We start from the raw sequence: 24,205 nt of genomic DNA, 5'->3' as shown, positions 1-24,205 counted from the left end.
ATAGAAAAAAATGAGTGAAAAGCAGCAGGAAATATAAAGTCCTTGGCAGGAAAGGTGGGGTTGGAGTGTTACTAAAGCTGAGATGCTAATGCGTGTCTGTGTGATGAGTGGAGAGGAAGGGACTGGTGTTGAAGGAAGGAAGCAGGCAGAACTGCAAGGGCAACAACCTGCCCCTTGAACGGCTCTGGCCTTTCCATGTTTCATGGGCAATTCAGCTCTGCCCCAAATATGCGAAACCTATTCAAAAAGACAAAAGTCCTATGGCTATAAGGCTCCTGGGAGAAGAGACTGGTATCGATCTACTGATCCTCAACCATGTCCATGAACTCTCACCTCCTCAAAGTCTAGTTCTAAACACAAAGAATAAAGTTCTGCTGCACTACATTTTCTCTGTTTCCCCCTTACATTTTTTTAAAGATAAATATAGTTTATTTATTATATTTTTCTTTTAACAATTTTTTATTGAACATAAATAGTACACATTTAAACTATATTTGGTGCCCTCTCCCCCCGCCCCTGTTTTCCCTTCCCCCCTCCCACCAATGGTTGTCCAGGTTAACCATGTCTTATTTATAATTTTACACGTTTCCTCATCTGTGCTATTGGGGATATTAAATAACAATACCTAGTTTATTGGATGATTGTGAAGATTAAATATATATAAAGACTTTGGCACTGTAGGCAGTACATGGTATAGGTAAAATTGATGTTCTTATTATGTTACTATTTTTTAGTATTGTTTTTGATAACACTGAGTTCATATATACCTGTTTCACACCTACTGCCTGAAAATCCCGGCCGGCATTTACAACTGTATGAGTTCAATTCATCCACACAGGTGGCCTGATTTCTACACGGGTTCGACTGACATTCATTGATATTCACTTCACAGTGAGGTCCTGTGAAGCCTGCTGCACACTGGCACCTGAGACAAAACAAAACCAAAGGTTGTAAAAACCAGAACTGTGGTAGAAAAACCTCAGAGGGAATCTCCCATTTCTGATAACCTTGTCTCAAAAGTATTTGGATATAGAACACTTAAACCAACCGATAACAATCAAAGAGATTGAAACAGCAATAAAGAGCTTAACATCAAAGAAAAGCCCAGAACCAGATGATTTTCCGAGTGAATTCTATAAAACCTTTATAGAAGAGCTAACCCCAATACTCCTCAAACTATTTCGTGAAATAGAAAAAAGTGGGACTCTCCCAAACACATTCTCTGAAGCCAACATCACACAAATACCCAAACCAAATAAAGACAGTTCAAGGAAGGAAAACTACAGGCCTATATCTCTGATGAACTTGGATACGAAACTATTCAACAAAATGTTGAAACATTTTTCATATCCAGAGTGCTTTGTTAGTTAGTTGTACCAATTTGTTTGATTAAACCTATTTACTATAGCATGTCTTAGACATGTTGTAGTAGCAAAAATAAAATGATAAGTTGTTCTAATCTGGTTGGGATATTATTTACATATGATTGATTCTCTCCTTATAGATGTTCTTGCAAAATGTAGAAAGTTTAGATGCCTGTCTATGAACTAAGCCAATCTGTTTTATTTTTGATTGGTGCATTGTAGTCATACATCTTAATGGGGTACAAGGTGGTAGAGGCACACATGCACACATCACTCATTTAGCCCTTCCCCAGTTCTCTCCCCATTCCCTTCACCTCCCTCCTCATGTTTGGCTTAGTGGTTGGCTTTGATATGTTTGTGAATATAGCCAATCTTTATAGCAATAAGGTAATACTAGCATTATTCATATTTTACAAATGAGTTAACTAGTGAGGTGAAGCAATTTGTCTAAGTCCTGTCGTTATTACACGAGGGAGTGGGGTTTTTGAACCCCATTCTTAATCAGTGTGCCAATGTGAATGACATGTAACAAATCATTTAAGCCCTACCAGAATGGAAAATACATCTGATGCTGACCATTGCTGACAAGGTTGTTGTGAAACAGGAAATCTCAAATGGCGAGTAGTACTACAATTTGAGAATGCCAAATAGAGTTTATGGTTCGCATTCCCAGAGTCCTATTTATCCAATTCTTGTTATCTGCTCTAGATTATTGTGCAAGAGGCATAAAAACCTATGTAACAAATTTCCAGAGCAGCACCATTCTAGATGTCTCTGAAGAGGAGAACTGGAAAAGAAGTTATGGTATAATCATGTGATGGATACTTAACAGTGGTATTTATTTATTGCCACATAGCCGTATATACACATAACATCATTTGGTCAATTTCCTTTCATCTTTTTATTTTGTTTTATTTTTGTACTGCCAAGCTATACCTCCAGCCCTATTTTTTAGTCTTTTTTGTTTTTGAAACAGGGTCTCACTGAGTTGCAAAGGGCCTTGTTAATAGCTGAGGCTGGCAGGGCATGGTGGCGCACGCTTGTAATCCCCGTGCTTGGGAGGCGGAGACAGGAGGATCAAGCAGGTTCAAAGCCAGCCTCTCTGGTTTAAAAGACCCTGTTTCCAAATAAAATATAAAATAGGTCTGGGAGTGTACCCCCAGAGGTAGAAGGGTTCCATCCCCAGTACCACCAAAAAAAAAAAAAAAAAAAAAAAAAAAAAAGCCGAGGCTGTCCACAACCCATGATTCTTTGGTCTCAGCTTCCCCAATGCTGGGATTACAATTATGTGCCACCACACCTGGTCCCTTTCATCTTTTATGATTTCTCAAGCATAGAGCAGAGGTTCCCAAACCCAACTCAGCATCAGAACCTTTGGGAAACTTAAATATAATGGTTTGCATATTTTAAACTTCTAGGCTGTTGTCCAGGCTTAGTACAGCCTTACCTCCTGTGGTTGTGAGAAGATCACCCTGTAGGTTTTTGTTGGGCCAGCAATTGAAAATAGCTGACTTGGGACTCACAGTAAATAATACTCTAGAATGATTGCAGAATTGCCCAACGGTTAAGACAATAAATATAGTAGAAAATTCAGATGTGGCCTTTTACCTGAAGCCGTTGGCACCATCCTTACATGTGGCTCCGTTTTGGCATGGCTGGCTAAGACACTCATCAATGTTTTTTTCACACCGGGCACCCCAAAATCCAAGCGGGCATTTGCACAAGAACCTCCCAACTTGGTCTTCACAGGCTGCATTATTTAAGCACGGGTTTGACTGGCATTCATTGACTTCTGTTTCACAGTGTAGGCCTAGGGATGAATGAGGACGAGAAAGACCCCAAATGGTTAGCCTCCCAGGGTAAACTGCAATCGCTGTGTTGACTTCTTGGAGGATGTTGCTTTTAAAGGATTGAAATGGAGACCTCAGAGCCACTGGCTTAGCAAACTGGTTCAAGACCTTTTTTGTAATAAATAAGCTCTGGTTTTTGTGAGCCATTTTAGGACTCTGAATTTTTACTAATCTGCCCTTTATTTAATCTTCTTTCTGAAAGTAAAGTACAAACATCTAACACAATGGGTTAAAAAGTAAAATTAATACATTGTGTTCAAATTTTGTTTTGTTTTGTTTGACCTTGTCTTTGTTCTTCACTGGTCATTTTCTTTCTTGGACTTCTTCCTTATCAACTAAGGATAAGGATTTTTTAGCGATATTATTTTTCAGTCCCGTTAATATCTATTTGTAAAATATACTGTTTTGCATCCATTTGTAAGTATTTACATTATTCATCTCTGGTTCTCTTTTGAAAGTTTGTCATAACTAAACACACACACACACGAATATACTACTATTTTTCTGAACTGCTTGAGATACATCGCACAGTACATTGATAAAATCAAATAATATACATTACATTAGTAAATGTATTCATTTTTAATGCTTTACAGGATTTTAAGACAACAGAGGAGAATGGGAACATTTTACCAATAAATCCTTTCACACAGGTGCAGCGATAGCCAGCCAAGTCGTCAATGCAAGTTCCTTTATTTAAGCAAGGACTGGAGTTACATTCATTTATATTTTCCTCACATAGTTGGCCTGCAAGGAACGATAGAATCTTTGAGTGGGAAAACTTGCAAGGACATTACGACCAATAATTTTCAAGTAAGTTGTTTGTATGTAAGAACTGAGGAATTGGAAATCACCGTAAATAAGCTGGCATAAACTTTTGTTTATTGCCAAATATGTTCAAATAAAAGCTTTATACTGTTCTTTGAATTGAAAATAATATATACCATGAAATGTGACATGGTCAGCACATAATAGATAATGACAAGCATGATTATCTGACTACGTTTTTAACTTAGGAAGGTAACTGTGATTTTGTTTAATATTTTTCTTATATCATTTGTTTTCTAATTGTTCACTCTTTGGTATTTATGTCCCATGTTCTGTAGAAATATAATTTTAGAAAGCCTGATAAAATTCTTATCCTTTATTTTTTACACCTATAAATGGAAACTCAAAGAAGCCTGTGACATTACCAGGGATAAGTACAAAGATGAGCCTAGAACCATAGAAATTCAAATTCAAGAACGTATGTACAGAATCCTTGGTCTGAAGAGCTTAAGATGCTTTAATTTTCAATACATGGGATTATGTAACACATTCAATGATTTATATGGGAACATATTTGTGCATTTTTGTTATCCCACTACTATGGGAAGCTGAGACAAGAGGATCTCGGGTTCAAGGCCAGTCTCAGCAATTTAGCAAGACTCTCAGCAACTGAGTGAGACCTTGATTCAAAATAAAAAAGATAAAACGAAGGTGTAGCTCAGAGGTAAAATGCTCTGGGTTAAGTTAGCAGTATTACTTCTTCTTCTTCTTCTTTTTCTTCTTCTTCTTCTTCTTCTTCTTCTTCTTCTTCTTCTTCTTCTTCTTCTTCTTCTTCTTTTTCTTCTTCTTCTTCTTCTTCTTCTTCTTCTTCTTCTTCTTCTTATTATTATTATTATTATTATTATTATTATTTATAACATAGAAATGGGTTAAAAGAAAATTTCACCAATAAAGTCAGTTGCCACCAGGCGTGGGGACGCACGCTTGTAGTCCCTGCACTTTGGAGGCAGAGACATGAGGATCGCGCAGGTTCAAAGCCAGCCGTGCTGGCTTAAGAGACCCTGTTTCCAAATAAAAATATAAAAAAATAGGTTTGGGAGTGTAGCCCGGAGGTAGAAGGGCTTCCATGAACCCCAGTACCACACACACACACACACACACACACGCACACACACACACACACACACACACAAACGTCTGTTGCCAAGAAGAGTAAACCTATCAAGTTCTGCACATTCATGGACACCATAATGAGCACTTTTTTTCTCACAGTAAATCCACATAACAAATTTAATGTCTAGTAAAAAGTACATATATTTAGTCTCTAATAAATACATATATTTTATTTAGAAGCTTGAATCTATTTTTTTTTCATTATATGTATCTGCATTCTGCCCACAAGCTTTTACTAGGATTCAATTCTATGGGTCAATAACACAAGATATGGACTTCTAGAAAATTCAAGAAAATGCATGATAGAATTGCATCATTTTATACATTATGAAGAAGTACAAACAGATGTCCCTGATAAAAGAGTAGGAGGGAACATGGGAAAGAAAATTGAAACAGTGAACAATTTGATTGTGGGTCCACCTGTTGGATTAAGCCCTCCATGGGGTGATGAGTATGTAGATTGGCAGCTGCCTCCACTGGCCTCAGAAGCCTGTGCATCTCTAGGCATCTCAGCTGAGTGTAATTTGCTTCAAGATTTATGTGACATGGCTTTTAAATGCAAGCCATTTATTTTATCCAATGTTCATGAGACTAAAATTATCTATTTATTTAAGGTAAAATAGACATATTAAAAAAATTAGCAGGAGGCCTAGACAGAAAGATGCAGGTTTGAGGCCAGCCTCAGTGACTTAGTGAGGCCCTCCGAAACTTAGTGACACCCTGTTTCAAAATAAGAAATAAAAAGTAGGACTGGAGGTGTAGCTCAGAGGTACAGGGCTCCTGGGTTCCATCTCCAATACCACAAAAAATAAAATAAAATAGAAAATAAAAATAGCATGCCTGTCCTATCTACTTAAGAGCTAAATAGAGGGATCTTGAAGAATTATTTTGACTATAATTTCCCTTGTTATGATTTGAATATAGAATGTCCTTAAAAACATTATATCCCTCATGTTCAGAGGTGATATCATTGAATTATGAGGTTCTAATGTTTTTAGTGGATAAACCCACTATATTGTATTTATTGGGTATAACCTAGGCAAATAGGGGACAGGTGGAGGAGAATATATATATGTGTGTGTGTGTGTGTGTGTGTGTGTGTGTGTGTGTGTGTGTGTGTCCATGGACCCTCTTCTCTTTCTCTGTGCTTCCTGCTGCCATGCCCTGAGTTCTACACACATGACTTGGCCTAAGATGAACTGAAACCACTGAAATCTCCATAACTGTGAGCAAATAAATATTCCTCTCAGTTGCAATAATCAGGCATTTGGGGCCACAGCAGTGAGAATGCTTACTAACCATCCCCTACATACAAAGTTTTCAATTAAACTTTCAGATAAAATGTAAACTCAATGTATCTTCTCATATGACTAGATCTACCATTGTTGGATATATTCAAAATAGAGAAAGGAGATATGTTTGTTTAAATGATTACTACAATCAAATAGAAGGTTATCTTCATTTCTTCATAAAAATTGTTTTTAGGCCATAGTTATTAGAATCTAGATCTTTTATTATAAAATTTTTTTGTGGTCCTGGGGATGGAATCCAGGGGCATTCTACCTATGAGCTACCACTAGCCCTATTCTTTATTATATATTTTGAAACATGGTCTCATTGAGTTGCAAAATGCCTCACTAAGTAGCTAAGGCTGTCTACGAACCACAATCCTCCTGTCTCAGCTTCTCAAATGCTGGGATTACAAGTGTGTGCCACCATGCCCAGCTTAAATTTAACTTTTTTCTTTCTTTCATTCTCCTATTTTTACTCTTTATTTTGAAACAGGGTCTCGCTAAGTTGTGAAGAGCCTCACTAAGTAGCTGAGGCTGGCTGTGAACCTGCATTCATCCTGTCTCAGCCTCCCAAGTACTGGAATGATAAGCCTGTGCCACCACGCCTGGCTAGAATCTGGATCTTTTGAAATGTCTTAAGGATTTTATTGAACTTACCAAAATATGGAAAATTTTATACCACATATATACCACGTAGATATTCTTTTAGTATGATAATCATTTTATGAGTTAAGTGCAGTATTAATGGGTCAAGACGAATTCAGTGTACTCCGTGACAATACTATGAGGCTATTACTACACATAGGATAATATTATATTTTATAAAGATTATATTAGCAATAATCATAAGTAATTGAACAAGGGAATTAACAGGAAGGTCAATGTTTTTGAACTTTTTGTGGGGAGGGTGTTGGAAGTTTTCCCTTTCTGATTTAAGATACACATTTAAGTGTACGCATCATTTCAGTTAGAGAGAACGGTTCCTATGAATAAAATTGACCGAACTCTATGGTTAGTGATAATCACATCCACATGCATTCAAATAGGCACACAAACTCAGCACACGGAAATAAGGACGCACACACTTCCTATCAGTAGGCTACTGATGAAAAGCTAGGGAAGGACTTACTACTTGTCTCGTACTGTACTAGTCTTCACACACTTCTCATTTCCTAACGTCCATTTTTACTTATGAGAAACAGGTCCAGAGAAGTTAACTGGTTCATTCAATGCCATCCATCTAGTTAGAAAAGATGGGACCAGGTCTGCCTGTTTTACGAACCTCCATCAAGTTCATATTGCCAAATTGATACCTTATTCTCCTTACATGACAGCATAATAAAAACTATTTCCCAATGTATATAAAAATAGAAAATGTGCCCTTTGGGCATGGCTCTACTTTATCAATGTAACCTAACAATACATTTTAAGTTTACCTCAGTGATGAAATCTTAATGACTAAGGTTTACAAAACAAAGAATTTTCCCCTTACCTGTATAACCCAATGGACATTCGCAAATGAATCCCCCAGTTTGGTCTTTGCAAATTCCATTGTTGAGGCAAGGCACTGAGCTGCATTCATTGATGTCTATTTCACACTTGAAGCCTGAAATGCAAACCAGACACCGAAGGACAATCAAAGAGTGGGATTAGCAGAAACAGAACATTCATCATCTCAATGATTTAAAATTTAGGGGGATAAGAGAGGGGAAAAGGGCTACTGTTGAGTATTTAGTGAAGGTACTACCTGTTTCTAAACAGATTTAAGATACCTCCTAAAGACATGTAGAAGATAGCAAAGGATCCTAAATTAGAAGTATGTTGCGGTGAGGGGAGTCTAAAAGTGCAAACCAGAGCCAGGATGTCTATTAATCACAAGGTGAACAGTAAGAAGTCATATATACTTGCTACCAAGGTCACCTGGCCAAGGGGTGAAGATGGGGCTGAATCCTGCCAGACCTCAGCTCCTCTGCCAGGCACCCTAGGGTGGACTGCATCTTTCCACAGGTTTTCTTTTTTTTTCTTTTCTTTTCTTTTTTTCTTTCTTCTTCTCTCCCTTCTGCCCTCTTGTTTTCTTCCTTCCTTCCTTCCTTTCTTCCCTCTTTTTTTTTTTTTTTTTGGTGCTAGAGATTGAATCCAGGGGAATTCTACCTCCAAGTTATATATCCAGCCCTACTTTATTTTTTATTTGGAAATAAGGTCTCACTAAGTTGCTGAGGCTGGCTTTGAACCTGTGATCTTCAGGTCTCAGCCACTGGGATAACAAGTGTGTACCACCAGGCTTGGTGTTTTCCACAGGCTTTTTTTTTTTTTTTTTTTTTTTTTTTGTGGTACTAGGGTTCTTGGAAACCCTTCTCCGGGCCACATTCCCAGACCTATGTTTTATATTTTTATTTGCAAATGGATCTCTTAAGCCAGAGAGGCTGGCTTCGAACCAGCATGATCCCTTCGAAATGTGATCCCTGGATTACAAGCATCAGTATTACCTGGGAATATAATAGAAATTCAAATTCTCAAGCTGTACCCCAGATCTACTGAATCAGAAATTCTGGGACTGGGGTTCAGAAAGCTGTGCTTTAACAAGCCTTCCAGATGATTCTGGCACACATTAAAATTTGAGTTAACACCACTATACCTACTCTTCTGATTATCCTTCATTGAAAAACTTCTCAGGCAAGATCCATTATTCCTTGTGAAATTTCAGGGCAAACATTTTTACAAAAATTCACACACACACACACACACACTCACACATACACGCTAGCTGTAATAAGTGGAATGTTGATATTTTGTTAGCTCTTGTCTATATTTTGTTTTCCAACTTTCCTTTTGTCATTTTATACTGAATATTTTACTTAAATCCCATTTTTTCTCATTAAAACTTTCAAGTTGGTTGTGCAACACTTGTTAAAAATGCAAAAAACTGTCTAGAAGAAAACAGGGAGTTATTTTAAATTAATTGCCATTTTAAGTTATAGTTCACTTCTCCTTAAAAAATATGTTTCTGGAGTCAGCTGTAACGTGAACCAAACTACAAGAAAATATAATTCTTTCAGAGTTCCTACATAATCAAGTTCAGAGCCATACTGTTTTTTAAGCACAGCTTCGAGAAAGATAGAGACAAAGCAACAAATTATAGCTGTTCAAAAGAACCTCCATTAGTATGTAATAAATGAAACTAGGGGTTTGTTTAAAAATGTTTATGCTGGCCAATCTGTGTACATTGAGTGTCATGCATTTAATTTGTGTTAGAATGAAAACTTGGACCTGCTTCCTGGAACCGTCTTTCAATTTCAATTATGAATTACAATATGAGTTTTTCATGTAGAACAGGATTCTTTATTCTTTCTTCAAAGTACATAAAAAACTCGTTTGTGGGATAGATGTGTATATATATATACACACATATATATATATATCTTTTTTCTGATTATTGACTTTTGTCATCTAATGGTTTACCTTGTTTAATCAAAATTTTTTTCAGTATCAAGTCAAATATACTAAGATGGTCTAATGCATTTTACATAATATATCTTCAGTATTCCAAAGTTTGATTCTGCAAGATATTAAGATTTCATATGAAAATATATTAAAATTTTCATTCTTCTGTGTTTACCTGTATAGCCATGTGGACACAGGCAGATATAACCATGCCCAAGTTGTTGACAGGTTCCATGATTGTGGCAAGGATTTAAGAAGCATTCGTGGAAAACCTACCAAGAGACAGAAAAGAGATCTATCAGAGACAAGGCACTCAGTTCATTTCAAAGAAAACCTGACCAGGGAGTCAGGAGGTTGTAACATCAGACATCTGGTTTCTGCTTTTAGATGGATTCTCTCAAACAAACTGGACCACTGAGGAATAACATTGGTGACAGATGACAGATGAGCACAGATGATATATATTATTTTTGAATGATGTTTGGGTAAATCCAAGTAGTAGTATTCCTAAATGCCGGCTGCATGTTAGAATCCACTTGAGATGTTTTTAAATAATACAAAAGACTGGACCCCCAACCTAGGCTAGCTAAATCAGAATTTCTGGCAGTGGAGTCTGTATATTATTATTTTTAAAAGTCAGCCAACAGATTTGAGAGGTCCTGCTATGGCAGTTCCTACAAATTTTTATGTCTAATAGGTTTAGATTTAAACATGACTGATAAAGCCCTAGGCTGTAGGAAGTTGAAATAAGAAATATAACTTTGTTATCCTAAAAAAGCCAAGGAACTCATGACATTTGGCATGGTGAGTTAGTCATGACAGAATCTACCAAAATAACCAAGCTTAACAATCAGTCTTTAAAGAAAAATGGAAAGCAATTGGTTTGGTTGTATCCATGAGTTATGTTTCTTAATACTTCTTATTCCAAGAAATGATTTTTTTTCTGGCAAAAAAGTATGTAAATACTTTTTCATAAAAGTTGAGCAATTCTTTCTGTCACCCAGAAAAGGCCATCGGCTAAACCAAATACCCTTTGTCAAATGATGGGCCGCACTTGTGGCAAGTGTTAATTATTAGTGATTCCAGACGCTCCCACATCCACATTCTTGGGCAGACAATGCTGGGAAAATCTCCCATTTCTGGTACTTAGGACATTTCTCCAGTATTTCGCTTATTGAAAGTTCTTCTTAAGAGTCACCAGTAAATACAATTATTCATTTATAGTGTTTGATTACTTAAAGTTGCAACCCCAGTACGTTTCCCTCTCTGTGACACAGAAAGTGACAAACTATTTTTCAAGCATTTCACTTTAGAACATTTTGAGTGTAGAAAGTGAACTTGCCTGACTACTGACTTCATACTTCTTTTGGATATTTCCAGGAGAGGCAACAGGCTCTATGCTTTCCTCTGCTGCTGAGAAAGTTGAACTAAAACCTAAAAAAATTAACAGGAAACATTAAGAAAGCATATCAGTACGTGGTAGATATTGAGAATAAGTAGCTCTCTCTAAATACGCTGGCTAAGATTCTGATTGTCAGAATGAGATTATGCTTCAGTAGTAATCCTAAGCAATGGAGGGCACGCCATTGAGTCCTAGACATTTAGAAAGACTTTGGAACTTATCAAAGTTTCCAAAATGGCTCTTTGAGCCACTGTCATCAAAAAGATCTTAAAATGGTAACTTAACAAATCCAGATGCCCCAAACAACTGAAAATAGTGATATTTAGAACAACCACAGAGACATGTGAAAGTAAGTCTCCCACCTGGATCTGTAAGAAATGAGCTCTCTGCACTTACTGGAACAATCTGTGATGGACCTGGCACCAGTGATTGTCGTCGTTCCGTAGAAAGGGCAAGCCAGGCAGAAAGATTTGCCTGCATCAGGTTGGTAATAGTCTCGGGGGCATGGGTAACAGGGCATTAACCCGGAACGAGAGAATTCTCCTACTGGACAAGGTACTGAAAAGAAGAAAAGAATCATTTATGCATAGAAAGCAACACATTCACATTCTGCAGTTAAAAGAACAGCCTTAACCTTGGGTTGTAAGGAAGCTGCTGACATTTTTAATAAAATGCCTTTTAGATAGCTAATACCCAGACCATATTATCACTTAAGTAAGTGTGTTCCCGCCTGGTTTTTTTTTGTTTTTGTTTTTGTTTTTTGTTTGTTTGGTGTTTTTTTTTTTGGTGGTACTGGGGTTCCTGGAAACCCTTTTACCTCCGGGCTACACTCCCAGACTTATTTTATATCTTTATTTGGAAACAGGGTATTTTATATCTTTATTTGGAAACAGGGTCTCTTAAGCCAGCGAGGCTGGCTTGGAACCTTCGCTATCCTCCTGTCTCTGCCTCCCAAGCATGGGGATTACAAGCATGCACCACCACGCCCGGCCCTCCTGTCTTTGTATTTATTTACTTTTTGTGGTACTAGGGATTGAACCCAGAGGCATTCTACCTCCAAGTTATACCCCCACCCATATTTTTTTTATTTTGAAAGAAGGTCTCGCTAGGTTGATGAGAGTCTCACTACTTGCTGAGGCTGCCCTCAAACCTGCAATCCTCCTGTCTCAGCCTCCCAAGCATTGGGATTACAGGTATGAGCCACCATGCCCAGCTCCCTCCTGTTTTTAATGACATAATTCATTCAATGAAGATTGGAATTGGCCATACTGGCATTCTTATTTTTTCCGCTTATTATCATATCATAAGCATTTTCCAAATAATTCTCCATTAACTAACATTATTTTTTGTGTGTATGTGGTACTGGGAATAGGACCCAGGGGAATTCTACCCCTGAGTCACATTTCAGCTCTATTTTATTTTTTTATTTTGAAATGGGGTCTTACTAAATTGTGGAGGGCCTTGCTAAGTTGCTAAGGCTGGCTGCCAACTTGGCAATCCTCTTGTCTCAGCTTCCCTTGTGCTGGGATAACAAATGTGCACCACTACAGCCCGCTAAAAATATGTGGGTCTTTTGTTCTGTTTGTTTTGTTTTTGGTGCTGAAGACTGAACCCAGGGACATTCAACTTCCAAGCTACACCTCCAGCCAAAACTTGATTTTTTTTATTTAGAAACAGGGTATAAGCTACTGAAGACTACACTAAGTTGCTAAGAACTGGTTTCAAACCTGTGATCATCCTGCCTCAGCCTTCCAAATACTGGTATTTCTGGCGTGCAGTACCACATCTAGCTGATAACATGATTCTTTTTTTTTTTTTTTTTTTTTTTTCAGTACCGGGGATGCAACCCAGGAACATTGTTGTACCTCCGAGCTACATCCCCAGTCCTACTTTTAGTCTTTTTTATTTTTTTGAAACAGGGTCACACTGAGTTGCGAAAGTTCTTACTAAGTAGCTGAGATTGTGTGGGAACTGCGATTGATCCTATGGTCTCCACCTCCGAATGCTGGGATTACAAGCATGCACCACCACACCCGGCTGACAACATGATTTTAATAAATAATAAAACACTGTATCTCATTGATAGACCATAAGTGATCTAATTCCCTCCAGTATTCAATATTCAGTTTGTTTCTACTTGTTTTTGATAATAAATAATGTTGAAATAAATTTTCCCACACAAATCATTGCCTATAGTCCTGATTATTTCCTTGGAATAATAGATAAGTTTGAGATGTTGGATTTGAATGATCAAATTTGAGGAGTTAAATAGTTGGACTTAAAATTTGGAAAAAATTTAGGCCATGGATATGTAATGCCAAATAATTTTTAAAAATAGTTCCAAATGATACTTTTCTTTTTTTATATTATATATATATAAATATATATATATATATATATATATATTTTATTGGTGCACTGTATTCATACATCATAGTGGGATACAAACTTTTGTAGACATACATGCACACATTGCCCAGTTAGCCCCTACCCAATCCCCACCCCGTTCCCTCTCCATCCCTCCTTCCCATTTTTGGCTTAGTGGTTGACATCTAGTATTATAGCAATTTATCCAAAATTAAAGATGATAGTCTCACATAACAGTTTCATTTGTCTGATACCAAGCTTTTGATGACTTAAAGATAACATTTCAATATTTCTTTTTGCTTTCTTTCTTACCAGAGAATATTTTTTTCTATTTTTTTAGGTGAAACTATCATATATTTATATATTTATTTTTCAGAAAAAAATCTATCCTAATATGGAATATGGATTCTAGATACCCAAAACGATCTTGAAAAAGAACAAAGCTAGAAGATATATATTTTCTGATTTCAAAAAAGCTACAATAATTGAAACAGTGTAGTACTGTTCTAAAGGCAGATATATAAACCATTGGAGTTAAATAAAAGCCTAGAGCTAAATTCTTCCCTATATTATCAAGTTATTTTTGACACGGTTTCCATGAACATTTGGTGGTGGAAATAATAATCTTTTAACTAAATATTGTTGAAACATAATAATTACATGGAAAAGAATAAAGTTGGACCCTTACCTAATCCCATATACAAGTATTAACTCAAAATAGATAAAAGACCTAAATATAAATCTTAAGACTATAAACTTTTAGAAGAAAATCTGGGTCATAAAACCTCACAACATTGAAATTGGCAGTGATTTCTTGGCTATGATTTCAATGGCACAGGCAACAGAAGAGTATACAAACTCCCTAAAAAATAAAAAAAAATATTGTATATCCAAAGACAATGTAAACAGAGTTAAAAGTTACTAATAGAATTGGATAAAATATTTCCAAATGCTATATCTGAAGGTATATTAATATTCCAACTAGAAATCCTAAAAATTAACAACAATAAAGGCAAACAATACAATTTAGATATAGGTAAAAGACTAACATAAATAATGAATCTCCGCAGATAACCAATCTTAGTTGTCTGTTGGATGGAAAATCTTGTTTCTCTGGTTCTGGTGTGTGTTACCTATTTCTTCTTTGTAGTTAATCTCTTTGAGTATTTTCTCTAGCGCTGGTTTTGAAGACATAAATTCCTTCAGTTTCTGTATGTCATGGAAGCTTCTTATTTCTCCATCTAATTTGATAGAAAGTTTTCCTGGGTAGAAAATTTTTGGCTGGAAGTTGTTTTCTTTCAGAATTTGGAATATGTTACTCCAAGCCCTTCTGGCTCTCATGACTTGGTTTGGGAATTCTGGAGTGATTCTAATTGGCTTGCCTCTTAATGTCACTTGGCCCTTTGTTTTTGTTGCCTTTAAGATTCTCTGCTTGGCTTCCACATTGGTCATTTTGACAATTATGTGGCGTGGGGATCCTCTTCTCTGATCCTGTCTAAAGGGAGTTCTATAAGTTTCCTGGATCTGTGTATCAACCTCTTGCTCTATGTTTGGAAAATTTTCTGCTATTACTTCCTTGAAGAGATTGTTGATCCCTTTGGTATCACTTTCTTTTCCCTCCTCTATTCCAATTATTCTTAGGTTAGCTCTCTTAAAATGGGCCCATATTTCTTCAATGTCAGATTCCTGCTGTCGGATATTTTTTCCTAGATTAGAAACTATGCGTTCATTTTTGGAATGATCATCTTCTAAGAGCGAGATTCTGTTCTCCATGTGGTCTAATTGGTTGTTTGTGCTTTGAATTGAGGCCTTTACTTCATTAATTGCATCCTTTATCTCTTTTTGGCTCTCTCTGAGTTCTTTTCGAAGCACCTCTATTATTTCTACAGTTATTTTCCTGATTTGATCTTCTAGAAATCTCTGATTTTCTGTTTTATCGGGTTCTGATGTTGTGGGGTTGTGGGCATTCATTGCTCCAGTATTATTCCTCTTTCCCATGATTTCAGAAGTTTGTGCCTTCTCTGGGTTCTTCCCTTGGGTCACTATGACTTCACTTAAGGTGCTCTGGATCTTGAGTCAGTAGTATCTCAGACCCCACTACTCCTTTACTGGGTTGTATCACAGAGTCTCCGACCCAGGGAGTCGATAGAGGCTGCTTTAAACTATGGGGGGTGCCAGGTTGCACGTTCTCCTATGGTGTGATATCTCTGCCACCGCCACTCCCCCACTGGGTCAAGTCCCAGGAAGTACAGTACTGGTATTTCTCCTCTGTGGCCCGCAATTTGACTCAGTGTTCTTGAGTATGCAGATGTAGCTGTACTGGACTCGTTGAATTCGCTGCTGCTGCTGCCGGTGACAATATGGTGCCGCTGCTACGCCCTCGGCCGTGAGGTTGGCTTTTTTCTTCTTGGTTTTGAATTCCACTCTGAGTCCTCGCAGCGTGTGCTGAACTCAGCCACTGGGAGCTGAAAAATCCCGCCTGGCTGTCCCGCAGTGGCTCACTTCGGCTTGCTGTGCCGTTCTCAGGTGAATTCGCCGCTGCCGCAGGCAGTATGGCGCTGCTGCCGTGTCCTCGGGCATGAGGCCAGTGTATGTCCTCTGTGGCTCTGAGCTCTGTTCTCAGTCCACTTTCTCTCTGGAGCCTGGTGATTTTTTTTGTTTCTCTGGTGATGGTGTTTTCTGGCTATGAAAGGCGCTGAATTTGTGGTAATGGAGATTGGTTGTTAGCGGGGCTCTTAAGCCCCGCTTTTCTCAGTCGCCATCTTCCCGGAAGTCGATACTTTTCAGCAATATATGAAATTGTTCTTCTGATTGCATGTTTGTCAGAATTAACAGACTTAATAATGATTAATTTTTCTTTTCAAGTTTGAGGTAAAAATAAAATCACACTGCTCTTTTAACTTGTACTTTGCTAATAAACTAAGTTGTCCCATTTTTATACTTACTGTAAGTTAAAAGTTTTCCATTTGATTCTCTATTATTTATTGGGGGCTCTTTTTTTGGTTATTTTATATGTTACGAATATGGATTGGGTGTGGTGGTTCATGCCTATAATCCCAGTACTTGGGAGGCTGAGACAGGAGGAGCCTGGGTAACTTAGTGAGATCCAATTTTAAGATAAATAATTTTTTAAAAGAACTGAGAGTCGGTGTGGTGGCGCATGCTTGTAATCCCAGTATTTGGAAGGCTGTGACAATAGAATCATAGTTCATGGACAGCCTCAGCTACTTAGTGAGGCCCTTTGCAATTCATTTTTTGAAACTCATGTGTTAAAATACAGAATAAAAAATATGGCTGGGGGTATACCTCGGAGGTAGAATACCCTGGGTTCCATCCCCAGTACCATACACATTAAAAAAAAAAAAAAAAGGACTAAGGGTGGAGCTCAGAGGTAGAAAAATGCTCCTGGACTCAATCCCTAGTATAAAAAAAAAAAAAAAAGCCAATTCAAATCCAAAGAGCATTCAAAGAGGAAGAAAAGGGTTATTTTTATTACAAAATCCACAGGGAACATAAATTAGTCATGATAAAACTTGGTCATCAAATAACAGCACTAAAACATGAAGTTAACCCTATGTCTCACAGGGAGAAATTAAAGAAATATGATTTTTATTGAAGATTGTAACACCTTCATTAGATTTTCTAAGAGCAAGTAGGCAATCAATAAAGACAAAGAAAACTTATAGTATGTAACTAAGAGTGAATTAGGAGCATATTATGACAACATTTAGTGAGGTATTTATATATATATATATATATATTTATATATATTTATATATATTTGACCAAAAAGAAAATCTTAATACATTTCAGAAAGCAGTAATTGAATGAGTAGTGTAAATTATTTGATTATTAAGTGATAAAATAGAAATTAATAAAAGCTTAATAAATACTATATAGTCTAAAACTATACATTTTAAGCTATCTTCCTTCCCCCCAAATTAGGTCAAAGAAAAATATCAATATAATTTATATTATTTATAAGATATCAAACAAAATAATAATTAATATCATCAAACATCTGTGACTATGGTAATGTTGTTTTTGTCGCTAAATCCATTACCTGGTATTAATTCATTATTATATAAGAAGGAATAAAAATTAATGATTCAATTAATTGTTCAGTGGAAGCAGTTAAACAATTAACAGGCAAGACAAAAACGGGTAAACATGTCTGTTCCAAGTATGCCACCAAAAGATTTGTACCCTTTACTGATTTTGCCCCGAGAACTGAAAAAATGCCAAATATAAAGGCATAATAACAATAAAATATGAAGAGAACAATAAATAAGACTGTCGGCCTCTTAGAATCATGAACACGTTATTCTGATGTCTCTACTTTTGGGTATAAAAAGTACAAAATAAAATTTCACATAAAAATCAGTTTACATTATATTTCAGGGCAGACAAGGGGTAGTCACGTGACGTCCATACATTATAGGCAGTCCTAGGCTTACAATGGCTTGATTTTTTGGACTTTACTATGATATAAAAATGATAGTGCATTTGGTAGAAACGATGATTCTAATTTTTAAAGTTGAACATTTTCCTGGGCTACTTGTAGGCGACACAATACTCTTGTGAAGCCGGCCAGCCTGCTGCACCTCCCAGTCAGCTACATGGTTGTGAGGATACATAATCGGTACTCTAGTCAATAGCGTATGTGTAGCTAAGCCACGACGTTTGGTAGATTAGGTGTACTAAGCGCATTTTACACCTATAATATTTTCAACTTACCATAGACTTTTTGGGATGGAACCTGATTGTAAACCAAGGAGCATCGATATTTATATATGCAGTGGCATATATACACTCACATGTATTAACAGACATGTTTACAGAAAAGCACTCTAAAGTACCTAATAGAGTGCTAACCACACAATACCAGCTCCTAATGGACTAATGTCATGAGACAAATGGGGAGAAATTTCATTTCCTATCAAAATGATACTGAAATCAAAATAGTGCACTGAATTGACCGGGGACAAATGTTACCCTAATTGTACAGTTTCTGAATGCTGTTAAAGACAGAAACATACAGCCGGGCGTGGTGGCGCCCGCTTGTAATCCCCACGCTTGGGAGGCGGAGACAGGAGGATCACGCAGGTTTGAAGCCAGCCGCGCTGGCTTAAGAGACCCTGTTTTCAAATAAAAATATAAAAATAGGTATGGGAGTGTAGCCCGGAGGTAGAAGGTTTCCAGGAACCCCAGTCCCCAGTACCACCAAAAAAAAAAAAAAAAAAAAAAGAAACATACAGCCCTGCAGCTAAAGAGATTTTTTTATTTAAATAGATTTCCTGACTAAAGTTAATAATATTGTACTAGATGTGCTAACGGTATATTTCAGGTTCTTGCTCCACACAAAAACTGGGGTAACTGTGAGATAATAGGATATGTTAATTTGCTTGACTATAATAAGCATTTTACTTCCATTATCAAAATCTCGTATTGTGTATATTAAATAAGTATAAAATCATTAAATTACTAGGCTTTCATAGACAAAGTCAGATCTCAGTTATACTGATTTTGGCTTCATCCTGGAGGGTTAGGGTAAAGAGGTGGTGTTCTTCAGGTCCAAAAGTAATCTATGGAAGCAACCACACTGCTGAATAATTTTTATTCAAACAAAATTTTTATTCAAACAAAAAGTATTTCAAAAAAAAGGCAAAACTTTCAGATTCTTGAGTTTGTAGCTCACAAATCAAAGTATATGTAATGACCTAAGATGTGATAAAAGGTAGAATGGAGAATATATTACTCTGACATAGTAATGTACTTACATATAATTAATATATTAATAATATTTTATGTTCTACATGCCAAGAATACAAAAATAAATATCTTAGCAAAAAAAACAAGATGAACTGCACGCTATGCCCTTAAAAAATAACTCAACACAAAAAGAAAATAAAAAGGAAAGAAAGACAGACAGGAGAGGAGAGAAGAAGGAAAGGAAAGAAAAGGAAAGGAAGTTGAAAGCCAAACAAATATATCAGGGACCCTTTTGGAACTCACACATATTTAAATTTAAAGTAAAATAGTGTTTCTCCAGCACTGTAGGCGTGTTGAGGTTTGTTATTCCCAATTCCTACTCATAACAAGCAGAATGTGGTTACATTTGTGCTAGAAACATTAGGAGAAATGGAGGCAGTTACCAGAATTTTAGAGGCTTTCTGGGAATTATAACTGCTTAATTACAATTTTGGTGCTAGACAAACCTCAAGGCTCTTTTACAAAGTTTAAGAGAAAAATTTGTCAAATATAAATTTGTTTCACTATAAAAATCCTAGTTGCTTCTGTGGTTGGAGAGAGTAGGGGGGCAGATTTTGTTTTGTTTTGTTTTTTTACTGCAGACTTTCTTCCAGAATTAAATCTGTATACTGAAAAAATAAAAAAGAATCTCCTGCAGCTCTTTTCAACCATAATGTGTAGCCTTGTTTGACTTTAAATAAAAGGAATCTCAGGCTCGTTTTGCACAATAGCAACAGTTAATGAGTTCCAAGTGGGTCCTAGCAAAACTCTTTTCCTAACTGTTCAGTGAAACATTAGGGTGATGAGCCCGACCTACTGAATTCCCTAGGTCGAAGGCTCTCATCTACCATGATTCTACTAGACTGAAATAGTTTAAGTGTAATACATAAAAAAACCATAATTTAACCAGGTATGATGCACGCCTGTAATTCCAATATTTGAGAGGCTAAGACAGGAGGATCGCAGGTTTGAGGCTATTCTCAGCAACTTAGTGAGGCATTCAGCAACTCAGCAAGACCCTGCTTCAAAAACACAAACCAAAAAAGGGCTGGGAGTGTATGTTGGAGGTAGGATGTCCCTGGATTTAATTCCCAGTGTCACAAAAATAAAACAAAAACAACAAAACAAACCCTATAGTTCAATGTATTTTTCCCATTCTCCTTGTGGTTCTTACTTGTGAGGACTACATTTCCCAGGATGCAATGTGGGCCACGCCCCCTCCCAATCACCACACACAACCTCCTCCGCAGGGATATTAGTCTCAGATTGGATGCCGTTGTAAATGTGGCTGGTGTGCAATATGGGTCTGAGGTGTGGATATATGTCTCTGGGTAGCTTAGAGAAGTGGGGAAGAGGCAGGTTGGCTTTTTAAGACGTCATTCAATGAAGGAACGGTTTCTTGATCGTTGGCTTGCCATGGACCTTAGGTTTTTAATTCATCATGTAGAGAATGGGAAGGGCATACCAGTTTTCTTTTTTAAACTCATCTTTGAGGCATGTTTGTTTCGTCTTCAGTGATACAGCAGAGGTAGGCCAACAGTGTTTTCTTTTTAGTCCAGTACCACTGCCTTTGCAAAGTAACTGCAAGGTCTTGGAGGTCCTGGCAGCAAGTTGACTTGACTGTCCTTGGTTTCATTGTTATTTTAACTTTTCATATTTTATTTTTATTTACATATTCAGGGATTCTGGGTTAGATAACTCTATTTAGGAGGGATGTTAGTCAGAAACATTTACGAATCAAAATGCTAATCTTTTTATTTCTACTTAAGCCAGTGGTCTTTATCATGTAGTTCCTGGATCAGCGGAATCAGCATTAGTTGAAAACTAGTTGGAAATGTCAAATGTCAGGTCCCTTCCCAGACCTCCTGAATCTGAACTCTGGAGATGGGGCCCAGCAGTCTGGGTTCTAACAAGCCCTCTGCTCTCAGTTGAGAACCCAAGTCCATGGCTCTTCACTCTTCCTACTATACTAGAGTCACCGGGAGGAACTTGAAAAGGACACGAATGCTCAGGTTCTATCCCAGACAAGTTAAATCAGAGTCTCTGGGAACGGAGGTCTGGCTTTGGCATTTTTACAGTACTTATGTACTATAAAACTTAAAGATTGGTTCAAATGTGCAGCTGGAGTACATAATCACTTATGAAAACCATAGGAAATAAAATGTCAGAATTCATAGAAGAACCTATTTTTAGAGTTCCAAGGATCACTAGTTAGGGCATCATTTAATAAATGAGAAAACTAAGTTCCTACTTTAGATGTGTTTCTACCATAGTGTGAAGTCACATGCTTCCTATAATTTGAGGCCTAGGGGTTCATTCTTGTGTTTTTGTATTCCCAATAGCACTAGTTCAGTATTTATACCGAGGTACTGACTGGCTCAATAGAAAGGAGCTCTCCATGCAGAGACAGTTCTACTCTTTGCATACACTAGGCATACAGTTTTGCTAAAACGATTCCCCTCCTCCATGCACAGAACCTACTAGGTTTAAAGAAATACCAATAATTAAAGCCTTGATAGTAAGGCGTGGTGGTGTATGACTGAAATCCTGGTACTTGGGAGGCTGAGACAAAGGGATTGCAGGTTCAAGGCCAGCCTCAGCAATTTAGTGAAACCCTTAACAACTTAGTGAGATCCTGTTTCAAAGTAAAAGTAAATTAGGGATAGGGGCGTAACTTGGAGGCAGAATGCCCCTGGCTTGATACTCAGTACCAAAAGGGAAAAGAAAAAAGAAAGCTTTGCCAACCTCCACAAGCAGAAATGTTCACGGCTCCTCTTTTCACAGTTGAGGTAGGTTCTGGACATAGGAGACAGCTCTGGGAACCAACTTCTGGCTGATAAGAGCCCAGCGGACACGATTCACAAGTCTCAAGCCCATTGAATGAGTAGGTCCCTTGTTTACATTGAGCTAAAAAGAAAAATGTACCATGATTAATAACAATGATGTTAAGTTGCAGGAAATCAGTTGTGTATGGGACAAGGCTTTCTACGTTTGAATACAGGACAGAAGGTGGGGGACGAGAACTCTTCCTCCTATTAGTCAAGTATACACATTGGAGCGCCCCCATGCTTCTGTACAATACTCAGGTTTTTTAAAAACTTATTTCCAGTTATATTGTTTCTTGTTTGACCCATATTGTGATGTGCAATACACAGTTGTTGAGTGAAGTTGAAAATGCACATCATAGAACAGCTTGTACACTGGGGAACTCATTCATGGAGACGTGCTCAACTTAGACATTTTATTCTTGAGTAACAGAAATGAGACCCCAAACTATGTTAGAGCCTTCTACTCACTCTGCACCTTTGCTGTTCTACATGTAACTGGCCCTGCTGCATCCTCTCATCTACAGACACTGGTTCATTTAAGGTCTGTTGGGAAGTAGAAAATAAAAGTAGTCAAAGCATAATGCCCAGAGAGGTGAAACTGGTAATGCTGGTATAACAGAAAAAGACGGGCCAGATGCCCTGATTCCCAGGACATGTCTTTCCTTCTGCTGTCGTTGTCCACATGACTCTCATTTTGGCACTGCTAATGCTATTCGTGCATGTCTGATCACCTGGCACTGCCCTGCCGTTTCTATTTCTCATCACATAGCTACACCTGCATCATCTTCAAACATGGCAAAGAGGCACCATTTTGAAACTGCTTATGTTAAATGTGTGTTCAGTAACCTTAATTGTGAAACAAAATGTTCCAGTTATGTTCCGATTAGGAACTCCAATTGAGAAGAATAGAAATATTTTGAAAAGACTGTCTTTTTGTCAAAAATATGTGCACATGCACCTGTAGAAATTCATTTCCAGGTAAAGGGAGAATTTATCTTGTCCTATCAAATAGTATTCTAGCAAGAAACAATCTAGTGACTGCAAGTATCACGAAAGTCCTCTCCACTGATCAATGTGATGTTTAAGCAAAAGGTTTCAGGCTAACTGATGAATGGGGCATTTGTAAAACGAAGGATGCGTGAATTTCTTTAAAATGGGGAAATATTCAAGTAATATTTTATAAGTGAAAGAACAAATTAATAAATAAAATTGTTTTCGATTATGCTCTTAGTTCATCCAACTTGCCATTTAGGTTACTGAATTGTGACAGGGCTCAGAACGCTCTGAGATATGATACCTCGATATCCTGAAATGAAGGAATTTGAGAAAAACTGCAGATGCTGGAAGGCCTCTCTAACCTTCCCCGGCTTTTCTCCCCTGAAGGTCATAAGACACTCATGTGAGAGATGTCCACCCTAAGTCCAGAGGAAAGGAATGTCCTTATCTCCAAAGACACAGGGACATAGGGAAGAATCTGGATAAACAGGCCTTGCTAAGTGACCTCCAGTTTATTACCAGGAGGCCACACCCCTCTGTGCACTCATACTCTCCACAAAATACCCACTTCTTCCTCAGACTCAGCATAAACATACACAGGCTTCCTTGTTTCTGTGGCTCGTTGTTTCTGAAGGCTGCTGGGTCTCCTTAAAACTTATATTCAATAAATCTGTATGTTCTTCTCTTGTTGATCTGTCTTTTGCTTGTGGGAGCCTCAGCCATGAACCAAATGATGGGTGTAGAAAATAAATCTTTCTCCCCCTACAACTGAATACAAAATTCTGCTCAAAAAGTCCACTAAACCTCTACCTTTGCATTCAGCAATGCTTCGTGAATGGAGATACTCGGTGGAGGTCCCAGGTGGACAGAGTTTGCACTCGAGTTGCCCCTCTTCATCTTGATACGAGCCCAGGTGGCAGCTTTCGCAGGCAGAATACTCCAGAGAATAATAGGTCCCCAAAGGGCAGTTGAC

General features: G+C 37.5%; 1 protein-coding gene across 1 annotated transcript in view; it reads right to left on the bottom strand.

Moving 5' to 3' along the window:
* The window catches only part of SVEP1 (sushi, von Willebrand factor type A, EGF and pentraxin domain containing 1), a gene marked incomplete at both ends in the record, with an annotated part of 210,241 nt that overhangs the window by 73,760 nt on the left and 112,276 nt on the right, over window positions 1–24,205 (bottom strand). The window contains 9 exons of the mRNA XM_080709637.1: window positions 768–925; window positions 2,973–3,174; window positions 3,848–3,961; window positions 7,940–8,053; window positions 10,064–10,160; window positions 11,231–11,322; window positions 11,687–11,848; window positions 22,154–22,315; window positions 24,043–24,204. Of these exons, the coding sequence (XP_080565763.1) occupies window positions 768–925; window positions 2,973–3,174; window positions 3,848–3,961; window positions 7,940–8,053; window positions 10,064–10,160; window positions 11,231–11,322; window positions 11,687–11,848; window positions 22,154–22,315; window positions 24,043–24,204 (1,263 nt within the window). The remainder of the gene's footprint in view (window positions 1–767; window positions 926–2,972; window positions 3,175–3,847; window positions 3,962–7,939; window positions 8,054–10,063; window positions 10,161–11,230; window positions 11,323–11,686; window positions 11,849–22,153; window positions 22,316–24,042; window position 24,205) is intronic.

Source organism: Muscardinus avellanarius (genome assembly GCF_963383645.1).
Source record: "Muscardinus avellanarius genome assembly, chromosome: 13".
In the NCBI taxonomy this organism is placed as follows: domain Eukaryota; kingdom Metazoa; phylum Chordata; class Mammalia; order Rodentia; family Gliridae; genus Muscardinus; species Muscardinus avellanarius.
Note: the sequence above shows the minus strand (reverse complement) of the source record. Positions and strands in the feature narration are given on the sequence as shown.